At 46.9% G+C, this 13,944-nt stretch overlaps 1 protein-coding gene across 1 annotated transcript in view; it reads left to right on the plus strand.

Moving 5' to 3' along the window:
- The window catches only part of trappc10.L (trafficking protein particle complex subunit 10 L homeolog), a 30,924-nt gene extending 27,219 nt beyond the window's left edge, over positions 1 to 3,705 (plus strand). Inside the window, exons 19-23 of the mRNA XM_018245774.2 lie at positions 242 to 359; positions 469 to 639; positions 742 to 919; positions 1,485 to 1,676; positions 2,073 to 3,705. Of these exons, the coding sequence (XP_018101263.1) occupies positions 242 to 359; positions 469 to 639; positions 742 to 919; positions 1,485 to 1,676; positions 2,073 to 2,314 (901 nt within the window). The 3' untranslated portion in view covers positions 2,315 to 3,705. The remainder of the gene's footprint in view (positions 1 to 241; positions 360 to 468; positions 640 to 741; positions 920 to 1,484; positions 1,677 to 2,072) is intronic.
- Positions 3,706 to 13,944: the final 10,239 nt, after the last annotated feature.

The raw sequence follows: 13,944 nt of genomic DNA on the forward strand, positions 1-13,944 counted from the left end.
GATTGTGTTAAATAAAAGGCTTTAGTTCCTCACATTTTATACAATCTTTTTGTTCAACCCACTGAATTAAAGCTGAAAGTCTGCAGTTCAACTGCATCTGAGTTGTTTCATTTAAACTTCATTGTGGTCATGTACAGAACCAAAATTAGAGAAAAAAAGTTCTCTGTCCAAAGATTTAAGGACCTAATAAATGTAAATGACACGGAATGTATCACATCTCCAATATATTCTCTCCTGTCAGGAAATATATTCAGGTCTGTGTGGAAAACACGTGTGAGTTCCAGTTCCAGCTGTCAGAGAGCAGTCTCACCTCCACGCGGGACTTGAAGTTCCAGCCCCTGCACCAAGCGGGTATCCAGGTAATATCTCTGTGTAATGTAATGAGATGCATGTAATAGCTGTGTATATGAGCAATACATACATATCACATGACTGTGTATAACCAGTGTTTGTGTCTCACATATACAGGAGCTCCAGAGCCAGCAGTGCCTGTTCTTCATTTGGGAAGTCACATGGTGCCCGGATCTGCCCCCATCTCTGCCCTGTCATTTCTCTGTCAGCTTCTACCCCATCCCCTCCCCCAATCCCTGCAGCCACCTACAGCCCTTCACCTACCTCTTCCACCTGGAGCACTTTTATGTGAGTTACAAGCATGTGTTGTTATCTTATGGCCCTCCACTTGTGTGCTGTATACATTATGTACTCATTTATATATATATATTAACCCTCTCTTCCCCACAGACATTATACACAGTGCGTGCTGAGATCTCGCCACCTCCTGATTTGAAGTTCTGTAAGACGGGCGCTCTCTGCTCACTGGAAGTCTCTATCACTCGCTTGTGCGACTCGTTGGAGAATGACAACGAGGAGACGCTCACCGACTGCAACGGCTACAGCAGCGCCCAGCTCTTCTATCAGGGTGAGGTCTCTTATGTGCCGCTCTCTGCAGTGTCAGGGCAACTACACTTGTACGTGGTGGGGGAAATGGATACCCAAGAGGGGCCATTACTGCTTCCTTACCCCAAACACTACTCTCCTCCTCTCTCCTTCTGCTCTCTCTCTCAGAGCTCTATGCACTCTCTTTAATCTCCTCTCTCTCTCTCTCCTTTCTTCTTCTGCTCTCTCTCTCAGCTGTGTACTGGCTCTTTAATCTTCTCTCTCTCCTCCTCTCTCCTTCTGATCTCGCTCAGCTGTGTGTATTGTCTCTTTTATGTTCTCTCTTTCTGCTCTCTCTCTCAGAGATCTATGCACTGTCTCTTTAATCTTCTTTGTCTCCTCTCTCCTTCAGCTCTCTCTCTCAGCTGTGTACTGTCTCTTTAATCGTCTTTCTCTCCTCTCTCCTTCTGCGCTCTCTCTCAGAGCTCTGTGCACTGTCTCTTTAATCTTCTCTCTCTCCTCCTCTCTCATTCTGCTCAGGGCAGTGCTTGTTGCAGGTAAGTGTTTGGCACAACCCAGAGACTTACCTGTCATTGGTCCCTTTGCAGTTGCAGATGGCGGCAGTAACTGGGCAGTTTGTGGGCGGAGCTCTGGAGTTGTGATGATACCAGTGAAGGAGGGTGCGTGTCACACGCTCAGTATGGAGGTTATGCCTTTATTTGCCGGTTACCTTCCTTATCCCGACGTGCGGCTCTCCCGGTACCTCCCTCACCATTCTCACTCCCAACAACTGGATGCAGGTGAGCCCCCGCTATTGAGTAGGACAAACATGTACCTACCCCCCTACCCTGTATATGGGTTCATTATAAACTGCTCCAATGTCCCTAACTGGAGTGAGTGTGCCTTTAATAGCCGCACAGGATTCTGGGTATACGGCTACACGTGTGCTCAGGTGAGTGTTTGCTTTGTGCTCTGCATCTCTGGGACATTTTCTGTGATTTGCTCTGGGCTTTGAGTGGCGGGTGGATCATCGTATCTGCCCAAAGTCCCAGCTTAAATGTCCCACCCCCGAATAGTACAAGGCAGAGAGCACCCAGTTCACTGAAGAGCCTCCAACCTTTGCATCAAATAGAATCCCTGCCCCACCCCTAGGGCCATTAATTTAATGATTCACTTGCCTTTCTTTTGCCCCACAGACAGCTGGATTGAGAATGACTCGGTGTCAATGGAGGATCCATGTGAAGTGGCCAGTGGGCGGGGACAGAACAGAGGGTGTGTCTCCCCGGGAGCCACGGGCAACAATATGGAACACAAGGGACTCCCAATGCCCCGGCTGCAGCCCTTTCACCCCGGGCAGATCAGCAATGGCAGTTTAGGGCGGCAGATCCTGGTGGTGCCCAGCACAGACGACCATGTCCTGGAGGTGAATGTCACATGACCCTGCGCCCCTCAGGGGCGGAGCCAAACCTGTATCATGTCTGTACAGTCGGGGGTTGGACATGGAGGGGGTGGGGGCGGATGATTTCAGAACACGGCCCCGATGGAGATCATTGACTCTGCTCTGCATGTGCTCCTGATTGGGCAGGTAATGAGCGGGGGCGGGTCATCCGGAGCAGATTATCTTTGGACTCTACGTAGCAGAATTACAGGCGGGATTCTCATTGGAAATAACTGGAATACTGGGGGGGGGCATCTTCTGCTTCTTGTTGCCCCTGTCCCTCTTCTTATTGGCTTTTCTACTGGACTAACTGGGCTGCATTTCCCTTGCCACTCTCATTGCCCCCCATCTGCCCACAGCCTCCCCGGTGTTTCTCTATCACTTTCTTTGTCTCGCACAACTGCCACGTGAAATTGCCCTGTGGCACCTTTATTCTTACTCAACTGGCACAAGAGGGAAGGGTGTTGATGTTCTCAGACAGGTAGATCGGTGCCCCCCCAGGCTTGTCAGGTAGAGCTGCTCTGTGCTGGGCAACATGTGCCACTCTCATCATCACTCTGCTCTGGGGCAACGCTGGCAGTTGTGTTCCCCCCCCGCTGCTGGAGCACCACACGTTGCCAAGTGATGGAGCCAACGCATTTCAGTATTTGATGTTTACACAGACTTTATTTACAGGGACAAGGAGCTTCTTTACTTATAGTCAGTGCCAGGCTGGGGGCAGTTGTGCCAGTGGGTACAGTTCCTGGGGGGGGGGAATATGGAGGGAGTGCAGTGGGAATGGCAGTGGGAATGGCAGTGGGAATGGCAGTGGGAATGGCAGTGGGAATGGCAGTGGGAATGGCAGGGGAAATAGCGGTGGAATTCACTGAATGTGGGGAGAGGCTCTGCAGACTGTACTTTGACTCTGGGGGCACAATCTCTGCAGATGTGGGAGCCAGTGAACTCCGCCCCAAGTCTCAAACTTCTTTTTACCTCCGATAATCATGGAGTTGCCCCCCTTCCTTTCACACAATGGCCAGTCAGAAGAGGGGGTGACTACGGTGCAGCTGTGGGAATGTGGGTGCAGCTCTTGGCCTCCCACTGCTCATTCACAACAAAGATTGTCTTACGTCGGCCCCTATTTTGTGGGGTGATTTTTGCACCAATATATTCTATACACATGTGTGAGTCTGAGCCCCAATGTACTGCCCCACTCTCTGCCCCCTCCATAGTAACACTACACTGCTGCCCATTGTGATATCTACCTGCTGCTATGGGAAAGCCCCGCCCTGACCGAACCCCTATGTACTTAGCCCCACCCCCTTCTATGTAATATACCCTGTGGGAGAAATGTTAAATTAAGGTGACGCTTCTACTCAGAGTTAAAAGAAAATACACATTTTAACAGAGAATCTGTGTCCGTCTGTCTTTCACTCCGCCCAGAGAATCGCTCGTCTCTCGCCCCTTAAAGGGGAACTCCACCCAAAAACTGGTCTTTCATAGTGGAATATAAGTGTAATATTAGGCAACTTTCCATTACACGTTCAGTGGCCAGTGATCGGATCATGTTGATGGCCCAGGGAGACTCTACAGACAAGGACTAAATCAATGCACCAATGAGGTCCTCACTGACTGCGAGTTACAGTATATACGGCTATTTTCATTTATACCATTTGGCTCAGGTATAAACTCATTGTATCCAAATCACCAGCCCCCGACTTCCAGCTCAGAGCACCCCCCCCATGGATCCAGCACCAAAGTGACTTCTCTCCGAGCCCAATTGTCACAGTCATGGCAGTTTAGGGAGGGAGCTCTTTGTTCCCAGAACGTGAAGACTTTAATTCACCTACACGCCTGGTGGTACAGAGAATGGCTGACATTTGTGATTGGGGCACAAGGATGGTGAAAATAAGTAGAAACAGTGTAGTGTGGATTCTCACACCCTCCTTTCCAGTGGATATAGATAAGCCTGGTGCACGTGGGTTGAGGCTTGGCAACCTCCTAATGCAATTCTGTGGGAATAAACCTCACGGCACTCAGACCTTACACCTTAGACCTTAGACCTTAGAGTGCCGTGAGGTTTTTTCCACACAATTTAAGTAGAAACCACGTAGGGTAAGTCCCCAGGCAACCGCCAACAGGGTGGGAAGGAAAAGCAAAGAGAACAATGAGATTTTTTCTGCAAAAGAAATAACTAAAAAATTCCCCAAACTGGGCCAGAGATGAGTAATACAGGTATTGGGTGTAATCCAGATTGTACCTTGTGCTGCCCAACAAGCTGAAATACTTGGCACTGAATGGGCCCTTGGGCTGCGCTCTGTTCTAGAGACCCCCGAGTGATGGCTTTAGCACTGAAAGATTTGGCTGCTGGTTCCCCTGCTGGAACAATTGAGACTCAGACTTGTCCATTCTTGTAGTGGAGACCTCCCAGCACCTTCTACGGTTGCCACCTTTTCTGTAAAAAAAATACCGGCCTTCCTAAATATTTATCTTTATTCCCTATTAATAACATTGGGATCACTGACCTTCCTATATATTTATCTTTATTCCCTATTAATAACATTGGGATCACTGACCTTCCTATATATTTATCTTTATTCCCTATTAATAACATTGGGATCACTGGCCTTCCTATATATTTATCTTTATTCGAATGGGTCTTATAGTTTTCGAATGGGTCTTATAGTTTTTCCTATATATTGAATGCCACACTGACACGTAATAAGATAGATAATGTTTTTGGTTCCACAGTTTGCATAAAAATCTATTTTGAATCTGCGAGAGCCATTGTTGCCTACAAAATCCTTAGATGTTTTCATATATGTGCAAGCACCACAGCGAGTAACCCCGCATTTATAACAACCCTTAACTTCTAACCAATGCGCTGGCTTGCATGACCTTGGACCCACAAATAGACTAGGAGATAGAATAGACCCCAAGCTGGAACCTCCCTTATAAGTAAATTGTGGTCGTGATGGTAAAATATCTTTAAGATTGGGGTCCAATCTCAAAATTTTCCAATGTTTTTCAATTGTTTTATGGACAAATGGACTGTGGTAATGATACGAGGAAAACAATCACTCGCACCCGACCTCTCCACTGGAAGTCTTTCAGACCTCTGTGCCCTTCGATTGTGTCTATTAAATCTTGTGGTACTCTTCACAGTCAAAAGATCCTCACGACTGGTACCCACTGCCCTATCATAGGCACTCTTGATATCCCAAAAGGAATAACCCCTCTAGACGAGACGATCCCACAAAAGCATGGCCTGATCATTAAAGGAGTCCCATGAGGTGCAGACCCTGCGAAGACGCAGCAACTGTCCCACAGGGACCCCCCGTATCACATTGGAAGGGTGACAGCTGGCAGCATGCAATAGACAGTATGTATGAAAGCTGGAAAGAGCCAGAGGAAAAAGGTAAATAATCCAAAAATGATAAAATATAAATAATGAAGGTAAAAGGTTAAGTAACTTGAAGTTAAAACTGAACATGCATTTAAAGGGGAAGTTCAGCTTACAAACACTTTTTTCATTTTAGTTTCAATTTATTTATAACAGTTTTTCCAAAATCTAAGTGTAAAGTTGAATGTCTGTGTCTCTGGTGTTTGAGTCTGGCAGCTCAGTAATTCAGGTGCAGACTCTAAACTGTTACAATTTTACAACATTGAGTTGATTTCTCAGCAGCATCTCTGGAGTATTAGTAAGGGCTCTTACGGACGAGCGTTTTTACCTGTGCTCCCCTGCGTTCCGTTTTTCTGCATTCAGCCGCAGGGGAGCGCAGGAATAGACGCATTGAGCTTTTTCCAATGGGGCTGTACTCATACAGGCACGTGTAGGCGCCGAACGCAGGAAAAATGCAGCATGTTGCGTCTCAACCTGCGTTCAGCGCCTACACGCGCCTGTGTGAGTACAGCCCCATTGGAAAAAGCTCAATGCGTCTATTCCTGCGCTCCCCTGCGGCTGAATGCAGAAAAACTGAACGCAGGGGAGCGCAGGTAAAAACGCTCGTCAGTAAGAGCCCAAACTATTGTATCAATTCTAACAGCTGCCTGTAATAAAACTGATTGATAAGAATTGTCTCAAGTAAATGTATCAATTTAGAACAGTTTACAGGGTCAGCGACCCCCTCCTCCCAGAGCTGCTTTAGAAGGTGAAAACTGCACAGAAAAGAACCCCACTAGCACATGCGACTTGTGTCTGTAGTTCAAGCCCTTACAAGAGTTTTACTGCGTTGGCGCAACGTTTCGAGGCTCCACCCCTTTGTCAAGCTTGCCCTGCAGAGACAAGTCTCGTGTACTAGTGGGGTTCTGTGCGGGACACTATACAGCACAGGAGGGGTGCGCTTTGTACCCCCACACCTGAATGATGGGAGACGCTGAAGGCAGACCCATTGGTGAGATTTTAGGGCGGGGGGCTCTTATTGCCTGTGTGGGTATTGGGGGGGTTATTGTACTGGGGGCATCACTTCCAGCGTGCGGCATTCTGATTGGTCTAAAAGTGAACTGGGACTAGTTACATAGTTAGTTACATAGTTAGTTACATAGTTACATCAGAGCTCTACCTGCCCCTGTTGCACTCAAAGGTTTGCGGGCCTTGTGAGTAGGCAGTTGTATCCTGGGGTAGTGGATTGGTTTGGGGGGTACTGCCTTTCCAAGTAAGGTTTGTAGACCGAGAAAATACCGTTATATTCGGGGGGCACATAGAAAGGCTCAGGGGTTAACAGGGGGAGGGGCAACAGCTGAATTTACTTAGTATTTCAGATCAGAGAGTTTCCACCAGTGTCGGACTGGGATACCAGGGACCCACCAGAAAACTTTAGACCAGGGGCCCACTTTCCAAACTATTATTCCTCTCATCATTTAACCTCTTTATTCTCCTAGTTTTTTTTATATGTCATTACTGTACTCTAGTCTTTCAACATTAAGCCTATTTTTTGCCATAAAGAAATATGGAATGACCATGAAATAGACCAAAAGTTTATCAGTATGAGGGGCCACTGACACCTGGGCCCCCCGGGAGTTTTCCTGGTCTCCCTGTGGGTCAGTCCGACACTGGTTTCCACCATCAGCTGCACCGGCGTCTGGATTGCGTTTGGCTGCAGCGGTGAGTCCAACAGTTCCCTCCTCCCCTAATCTTGGTCCCTCCCCTCAGTTCTCCCCTTAGCAGCGTTACCTTTACCAGCAGGTCATTCTCAGCCCCTCCTGGGACGGCACCGTGAGGGCGTTCAGTTTGCTCAGGTACCCGCTGCCCTTCTGGCCTCAAAACCGGCACCGAGGGGCCACAGAAGTATTGTAACGCAAGGGGAGGAGCCACATTCGGGGACTGAGCTTTGTTTTTTACGACAATAGGCAGAGGATGAGGCAGTGTTGTTAATGGGGCAGCAGTTAATTACTTGGTACCTACAAATCAACAATATATATATATATATATACACACACACCTATACCTACATATATATATATATACACCATGCTGCTCTGATTTGTGCCACTGCTACTGAATAAGGTCAATTCCCGACTGTCTCTGCAGGTGTCGCAACTTTCGCACCTTCATGTCCCCAAAACCAGTGCAGTTCTGGTGCCTCGGGGTGGAGGGAAGAGGTTGTTTGTGCGGGGGGGGGGGGGGGGCACTGGATTCCTATGAGGTTTATGTGTGGAGCCTGCAGACCGGGCGGCTCCTTCATGTGAGTCACATTTACTAATGTACCCCCCCTGATTTACTGATGTACCCCCTGATGCCCCTTCTCTTTGCACTGGGACCCCCATTCTCTTTCAGAACACCCCCGCTCACATTGACTGACCTGTTACTGCCCTGGCACTGAGATCTACTTTATGTCCCCCAGGTAGTCACTGGGCACGAGGGGCCAATCAGCAGTGTGGCATTTAACCCCTGGTGTTCTGTACTGGCCACTGCCTCCTGGGATAAGACTGTGAGGCTGTGGGACATGGGGGAGAACTGGAGGATCACAGAAACGTTGAAGCTGAGCGCAGACGGTGAGAGGAGCAGCACTTGTTTGGCTTTGGATCCCCTTAGCCCAGTGCCACGTCTCATTCTCGCCCGCAGCCCTCGCTGTCACATTCCGCCCGGGTGGCAGGGAGATCGCTGTGGCCTCTCTGGACGGTCAGGTCACATTTTGGGAATCCGAGAAAGGGACACAAAGTGGATCCATTGAGGGGAGACATGAGCTGAAGTTGGGCCACAAGGAGCTGGACAAGGTCACAGCCAAACATTCTTCAAAGGGCAAGTAAGTGGCACCATCCGTGGCCTCCTAATCTTCAGCGTAGAGACTGTGACCCTTATTATTCTGTCGGTAGATTGTGGCCAAGAAGTTTGAGATGTTGTGTAACTACTCTCTGGATGCCATGGAGGTGGGGGCTCTGCAGGGATCAACTGGGGGGTTGGAATGGGGGGAGGTCCCTTGATCTGTTTCTCATTAGTTAGTTAGTATAGATATGGGGATATATCATTTATGTGACAGTAGGGAGGGGTGTGTGTATGGATGCTGGGTTTTACTTTGGAGGGGTTGGACTTGATGGACTTTGTCTTTTTTCAACCCAATTTAACTGTGTAACTATGTAACTATATAACCTGATCCACAACCCGCTGACCAGGAAGTGATGTTGTTGTGAACCGGAAGTGACGTCATCAAAAGTGGGACAGAAACAAATTTTGAAAAATTTTAAAAGGACTAAAATATAGACAATATAACATAAGATTAGAAATTTAGATGACACCCGCAACCTGCAGACCCAGGGCCGGATTTGTAGAGAGGCCACTAAGGCCCAGGCCTAGGGCGGCAGGATTTTAGGGGGCCCCCATGCTGCTCAACAACAGCCACATTGGCTCCGAAACACTGAGGAGACACAATCGTTTTATTAATTTGCTGTGAGCCAATGTGTGAATAAAAGGGAGGGGGTGACAAATGTCAGTGTCTCTAGGGGTCCCCTCTATGTAAATCTGTGCAGACCCGAATCTGTACCCGCACCTGTAACCCTCTCCTCATTGCCCAGGGTAGCGGCTTTTTTTTTAGGGGTAACACGTGGGTACCTGACCCCCTGCAGGAGGGAAAAAGCACAAGTAGTTCTGGTCCAGGTTATTTGCAGCAGCAGCAGCACAAGGTCAGCACCAAGTACTTTTATCTGAATTCCCACCTGATATAGTCACAAGTGTCTCTTCTCCACCCTCCTCTGCCCCTCACTGTAAATAATGTGTTTGTGGTGCCAATACCCCCCTGCTCATCATCCCTGTCAGGACTACTCCTTCTCACTCCATTATCTGCTTGGGCTGCTCTCATTAAATAATATGCTACACACCTCCCCACATTTTGGAAAAAGAAAGATTAGATTTTTAGACAACGCCTATATGTGTGGCCACACCCCCTTATTACCATATCCATTTTACAAAATTTGACAAGTTATGAAATATTGAACACATTTCTGTGGTTTTTATGTGTTATTTTAGTTTTGGAGGTAAATTGCCCTTTAAGCTGCAAGTCACAGTTTCCCCAAGAGACCTGCTTATCTTAAATGATTACAATGGTTTCTTTGCTTATCTTAAATTGTTACAAAAGTATCTAAGTGCACCTGCCACTGCCAAAAAAGCCAATTACGTTTTAGAAACTTTGTATCTATTTTTGGCTGTTCAGTGCAGGAGATCAAAATGACAAGTCGGGACATTTCAGTAACAATCCAGGACAGCGGGTTGAGCTGTGAAAATCAGGACTGTCCCGTGAAAAACGTCCCAGTTGGGAGGTATGATGGAAATGTCAATACCCCATTGCCCAGTGTAGAATGTGCTGGAGATGCCACAGACTCATCAGTTACAGACACAATATATGACACATATGTGACACCCCAATCTTCCCTGTTATGTAAGTGGAATCTTCACCCCAAATGATTCCCAACCCTTTCAGCAACATTCACATAACTGTCACCTTATCTCCAAAACTAAACTCATTGTAACCAACTCACCTGGGACTGAGACGCAGATACAGCGATGCCTCGAAATGTATTTGGGAAAAGAAAACGAGGCTCCACTTCTCTCAGTCGCCACAAATCTGTATTTCAATACATTTTGCTGCAAATTTGGGTAACATTTATATCGTTCAGCTGTAAATAGGAACTAGAATAAATACAGAAATATCTGCTCAGTCTGAGTCTGGTGGGAACAATAGTCCAGTACCTGGGGGGCGAGTGGTCCAAGTGTATTATGGGTAACAGAATGTTTGTGTGAGGGGTATCCACACCTGAGGGGTTAATAGTCTGCCGTGTGAGAGGTTAATAGTCTGACATGTGAGGGGTTAATAGTCTGATGTGTGAGGGGTTAAGTCTGACATGTGAGAGGAACAAACAATACTCTCACATACTCGGCGCCGATCCAGGACACCATGTGAGGACAACAGCGTTTGTGTAAAATTTTTGGCTTTATTTAAAAAAACACACAGGTGAGGGTTGCAGCGGTGGGTGTTCAGCCCTGTACACCCACCGCTGTTTGTACTGTTTGTTCTGCACTGAATGCAGGCGTGGAGGAGCTGGCGTCTCGCACAGGCTGAGGCTAGGAAGAGACAGCATTTCCAGGTCAGCTCCCATGCGAACCGCATCATTTTTTGTTTAGTTGACATGTGAGGGGGTTAATAGTCTGGCGTGTGAGGAGTAACAGTAGCTGAGGGGTTAATAGTCTGGGGGGGTAGAGTAGAGTAAATAGTACGTGAGGTGCATCATTACTTAAGGGGTTAATAGGTAGGAATATAAAGTGTATCAGAGTATCAGGAAGTATCTGTGTATGAGAGATGTGTATGAAAGTGACTGAGAACATGAGGAGACCAATCAGCACTCAGCCTGACAGGATTATTTCTTTCTGTAATGTCACTGACCAAAGGGAAAAAAGATCATGTGCAAGTCATCAGTTGCCAGGCAGGAAATGAAGAGACATTATTTACTGACAGTGAGAAAGGAAAATCCTTGTTCTGTAAGGGGGGGGGGGTTGGGACCCTCAGTAGAGAGAGCGCAGGGGGGGGGGGTGAGGGGCATAGGCGGAGGTGCATTTTTTGTTTGGGAAGGCTAAAATTGACCCCTCTCTAGCTGACTAAGGGCTCTTACACACGGCTGTTTTTTGGTGCGCTCCCCTGCGTTGCACTTTCTTCCGTTCAGCCGCAGGGGAGCGCAGGAATAGACGCACTCAATTATTGTGAAGGGGCTGTACTTGCAGGTGGGACGCAGCATGTTACATTTCACCTGCGTTCGGCGCATACGTGCGTCTGTGTGAGTACAGCCCCTTCACAATAATTGCGTTCGTCTAATCTTACACTCCCATGCAGCTGAACACATACCTCCCAACTGTGCCTTTTTCGGAGGGACAGTCCCTCTTTTGACAGCTCAACCCACAGTCCCTCATTTGTACTGGAAAGTCCCTCTTTTCTCTGCACTGAACAGCCAGAAAAAGAAACAAAGTTTCTCACTTAATTGGCTTTTAGCAGAGAGCCCAGAACAGCTAACAGGTGCAAATAAGATACTTTGTAACAATTTTGAGACACAAAAACACAGTTTAGATAAGGAGAAATATTATAATAAATTTCATAACCTGCCAAATTTTGTAAAACAAACATGGTAATTAGGGGGTGTGGCCACAGAAAGGGTGTGGTGAAAAAAATTGCTGCGCTACGTGCGGAAATTTTTTTTTTGTCCCTCTTTTTACTTCCAAAATGTTGGGAGGTATGTGAACGGAAGAAATCGTAACGCAGGGGAGCGCAGCTAAAAACGCTTGCGTGTCAGAGCCCTTGATGCTAATGTCAGATATAGTATTTGATGCGGCTAAAAAAAATTAACCCTCGCAACTACCTTGTGCACCTCCCACTGATTTCAATGAGAACCGTGAGGAAGAGCAGGTGGAAATGCTTTACCAACCCAAAATGCGCAGGATGAGTTTACAGATGTTCCCCTTAATTCCATCTATAATAAAGGGGAAATCTTTTTTGTTAGGTGACCTATTTTAATAGGAAGGGGCTTTTTTATTACAATTTATAAATTGAAAATCTGCTGTAGACTAAAAATTGGTTGGTTTATTTTCATGGGTTCCGATGGAAGATTGAAGCCTGTTGTATTAGGTAGGTTAGCAAGTTTCCCCTTTAAACTAAATCTTAGTAGGATGTAGAGATGGATAATCTGAGACAATTTGTAACTGGTTTTCATTTTTTATTATTTGTGGTTTTTGACTTATTTTGTTTTTTATTCAGCAGCTCTTCAGTTTGTCATTTCAGCCATCTGGTTGCTAGGGTCCAAATGACCATAGCAACCATGCACTGATTTGAATAAGAGACTGGATTATAAATAAAAGAGGATCTGAATAAAAATATGAGTAATAAAAAGTAGCAATAATAATACATTTGTAGCCTTACTGAGCATTTGTTTATCAGACGGGTTCAGTGAACCCCATTTGAAAGCTGGAAATAATCTGTTAATGTTTTTCAAAGTGGCTTGGAGGATTTTTTGGATTTTTTATTATCAAAAGAGCCATTTTGCCCCCTCCTCCACTAAAGAAAAATAGTCTGGAGCCGAAAACAGATTAAAAACTTTTAAAAGTTTTAACCTTTTTTTAATTTTAACTGTTACAACAACAGAATACAACAAACAGAAAGTGCAGTGTGTATGTGTAGGGCTACTTTGAAATAAATGAAACACTGAATAGCCCTATTAAATGTTACTGTTCTCATCTGTTTAATGTGACTACTGTTTCTGAAGCTCCATGTTGATCTTCCCTCTCTTGTCTTGAGTGTGTGACCTCAGTAAGGACCATAATGAATCATCTGCTGCGGCTCAGTCTTGCCTGTCACTCCTGGGACGTCTATACAGCCCTCGCTCCTGCTGGCGGCTTCCTGAGTGTGCGACCGCCGTAATCTAACCGTTAACTTCCCCCGGTCACACACTCAAGCAGCCGCCAGCAGGTGTGAGGGCTGTATAGCCGACCTGATAGGCAAAGCTGCAAGACCGAGCCGCAGCAATCAGGATGAAGAGCCGCATGAGGCTCCGGAGCCGCAGGTTGCCTACCCCTGTTCTATACCATTAAAAGCAGTGGATAGTGGCACACCAGGCATTGTACATACAGTAATTGTCAGCAGACATGAACTAGGATTCAAAATAGGCCTAATCACCAGCTAGGGTTGCCACCAGTGGCGGAACTACTGGGGGAGCAGGGGGTGCGAGCGGGCCAGGGCCAGCACCCCCACAGGGCCCCCCGGCAGTCCGTTCGCCGCTGAAAATGTGGCCAAATGTGGCTGTACGGATCACGCACCACGGCCTGTCCCCTCTAGGATCGCTACTGGTTGCCACCTTTAATAAGAAATATTACCGGCCAGTGGGGGGCGGGTACCAAAAGGGGGCGGTCTGTGATGCAAAGGGGGCGGAGCTACATGGTGTCAGAAAAGGGGCGGAGCAACATCGCAGAGCCGTCCACAGCGCTGGAAAAAAGGTAAGTTCTTTGCGAATTGGGGGCAGGCCAGGGGCTTTTTTTAAAGGGTATTACAAATTACCAGCAAAATATGGCATTTTACATCAGCCATTTTGGCATTTGCCAAAATCCACAGATTGTAAGTCTGGGTCTGACTTTAAGGTAGTGGATATTGACACTTTCAGTGGGTTCTGACACATCAGACATT

Source organism: Xenopus laevis, chromosome 2L, assembly GCF_017654675.1.
Source record: "Xenopus laevis strain J_2021 chromosome 2L, Xenopus_laevis_v10.1, whole genome shotgun sequence".
Classification (NCBI taxonomy): Eukaryota; Metazoa; Chordata; class Amphibia; order Anura; family Pipidae; genus Xenopus; species Xenopus laevis.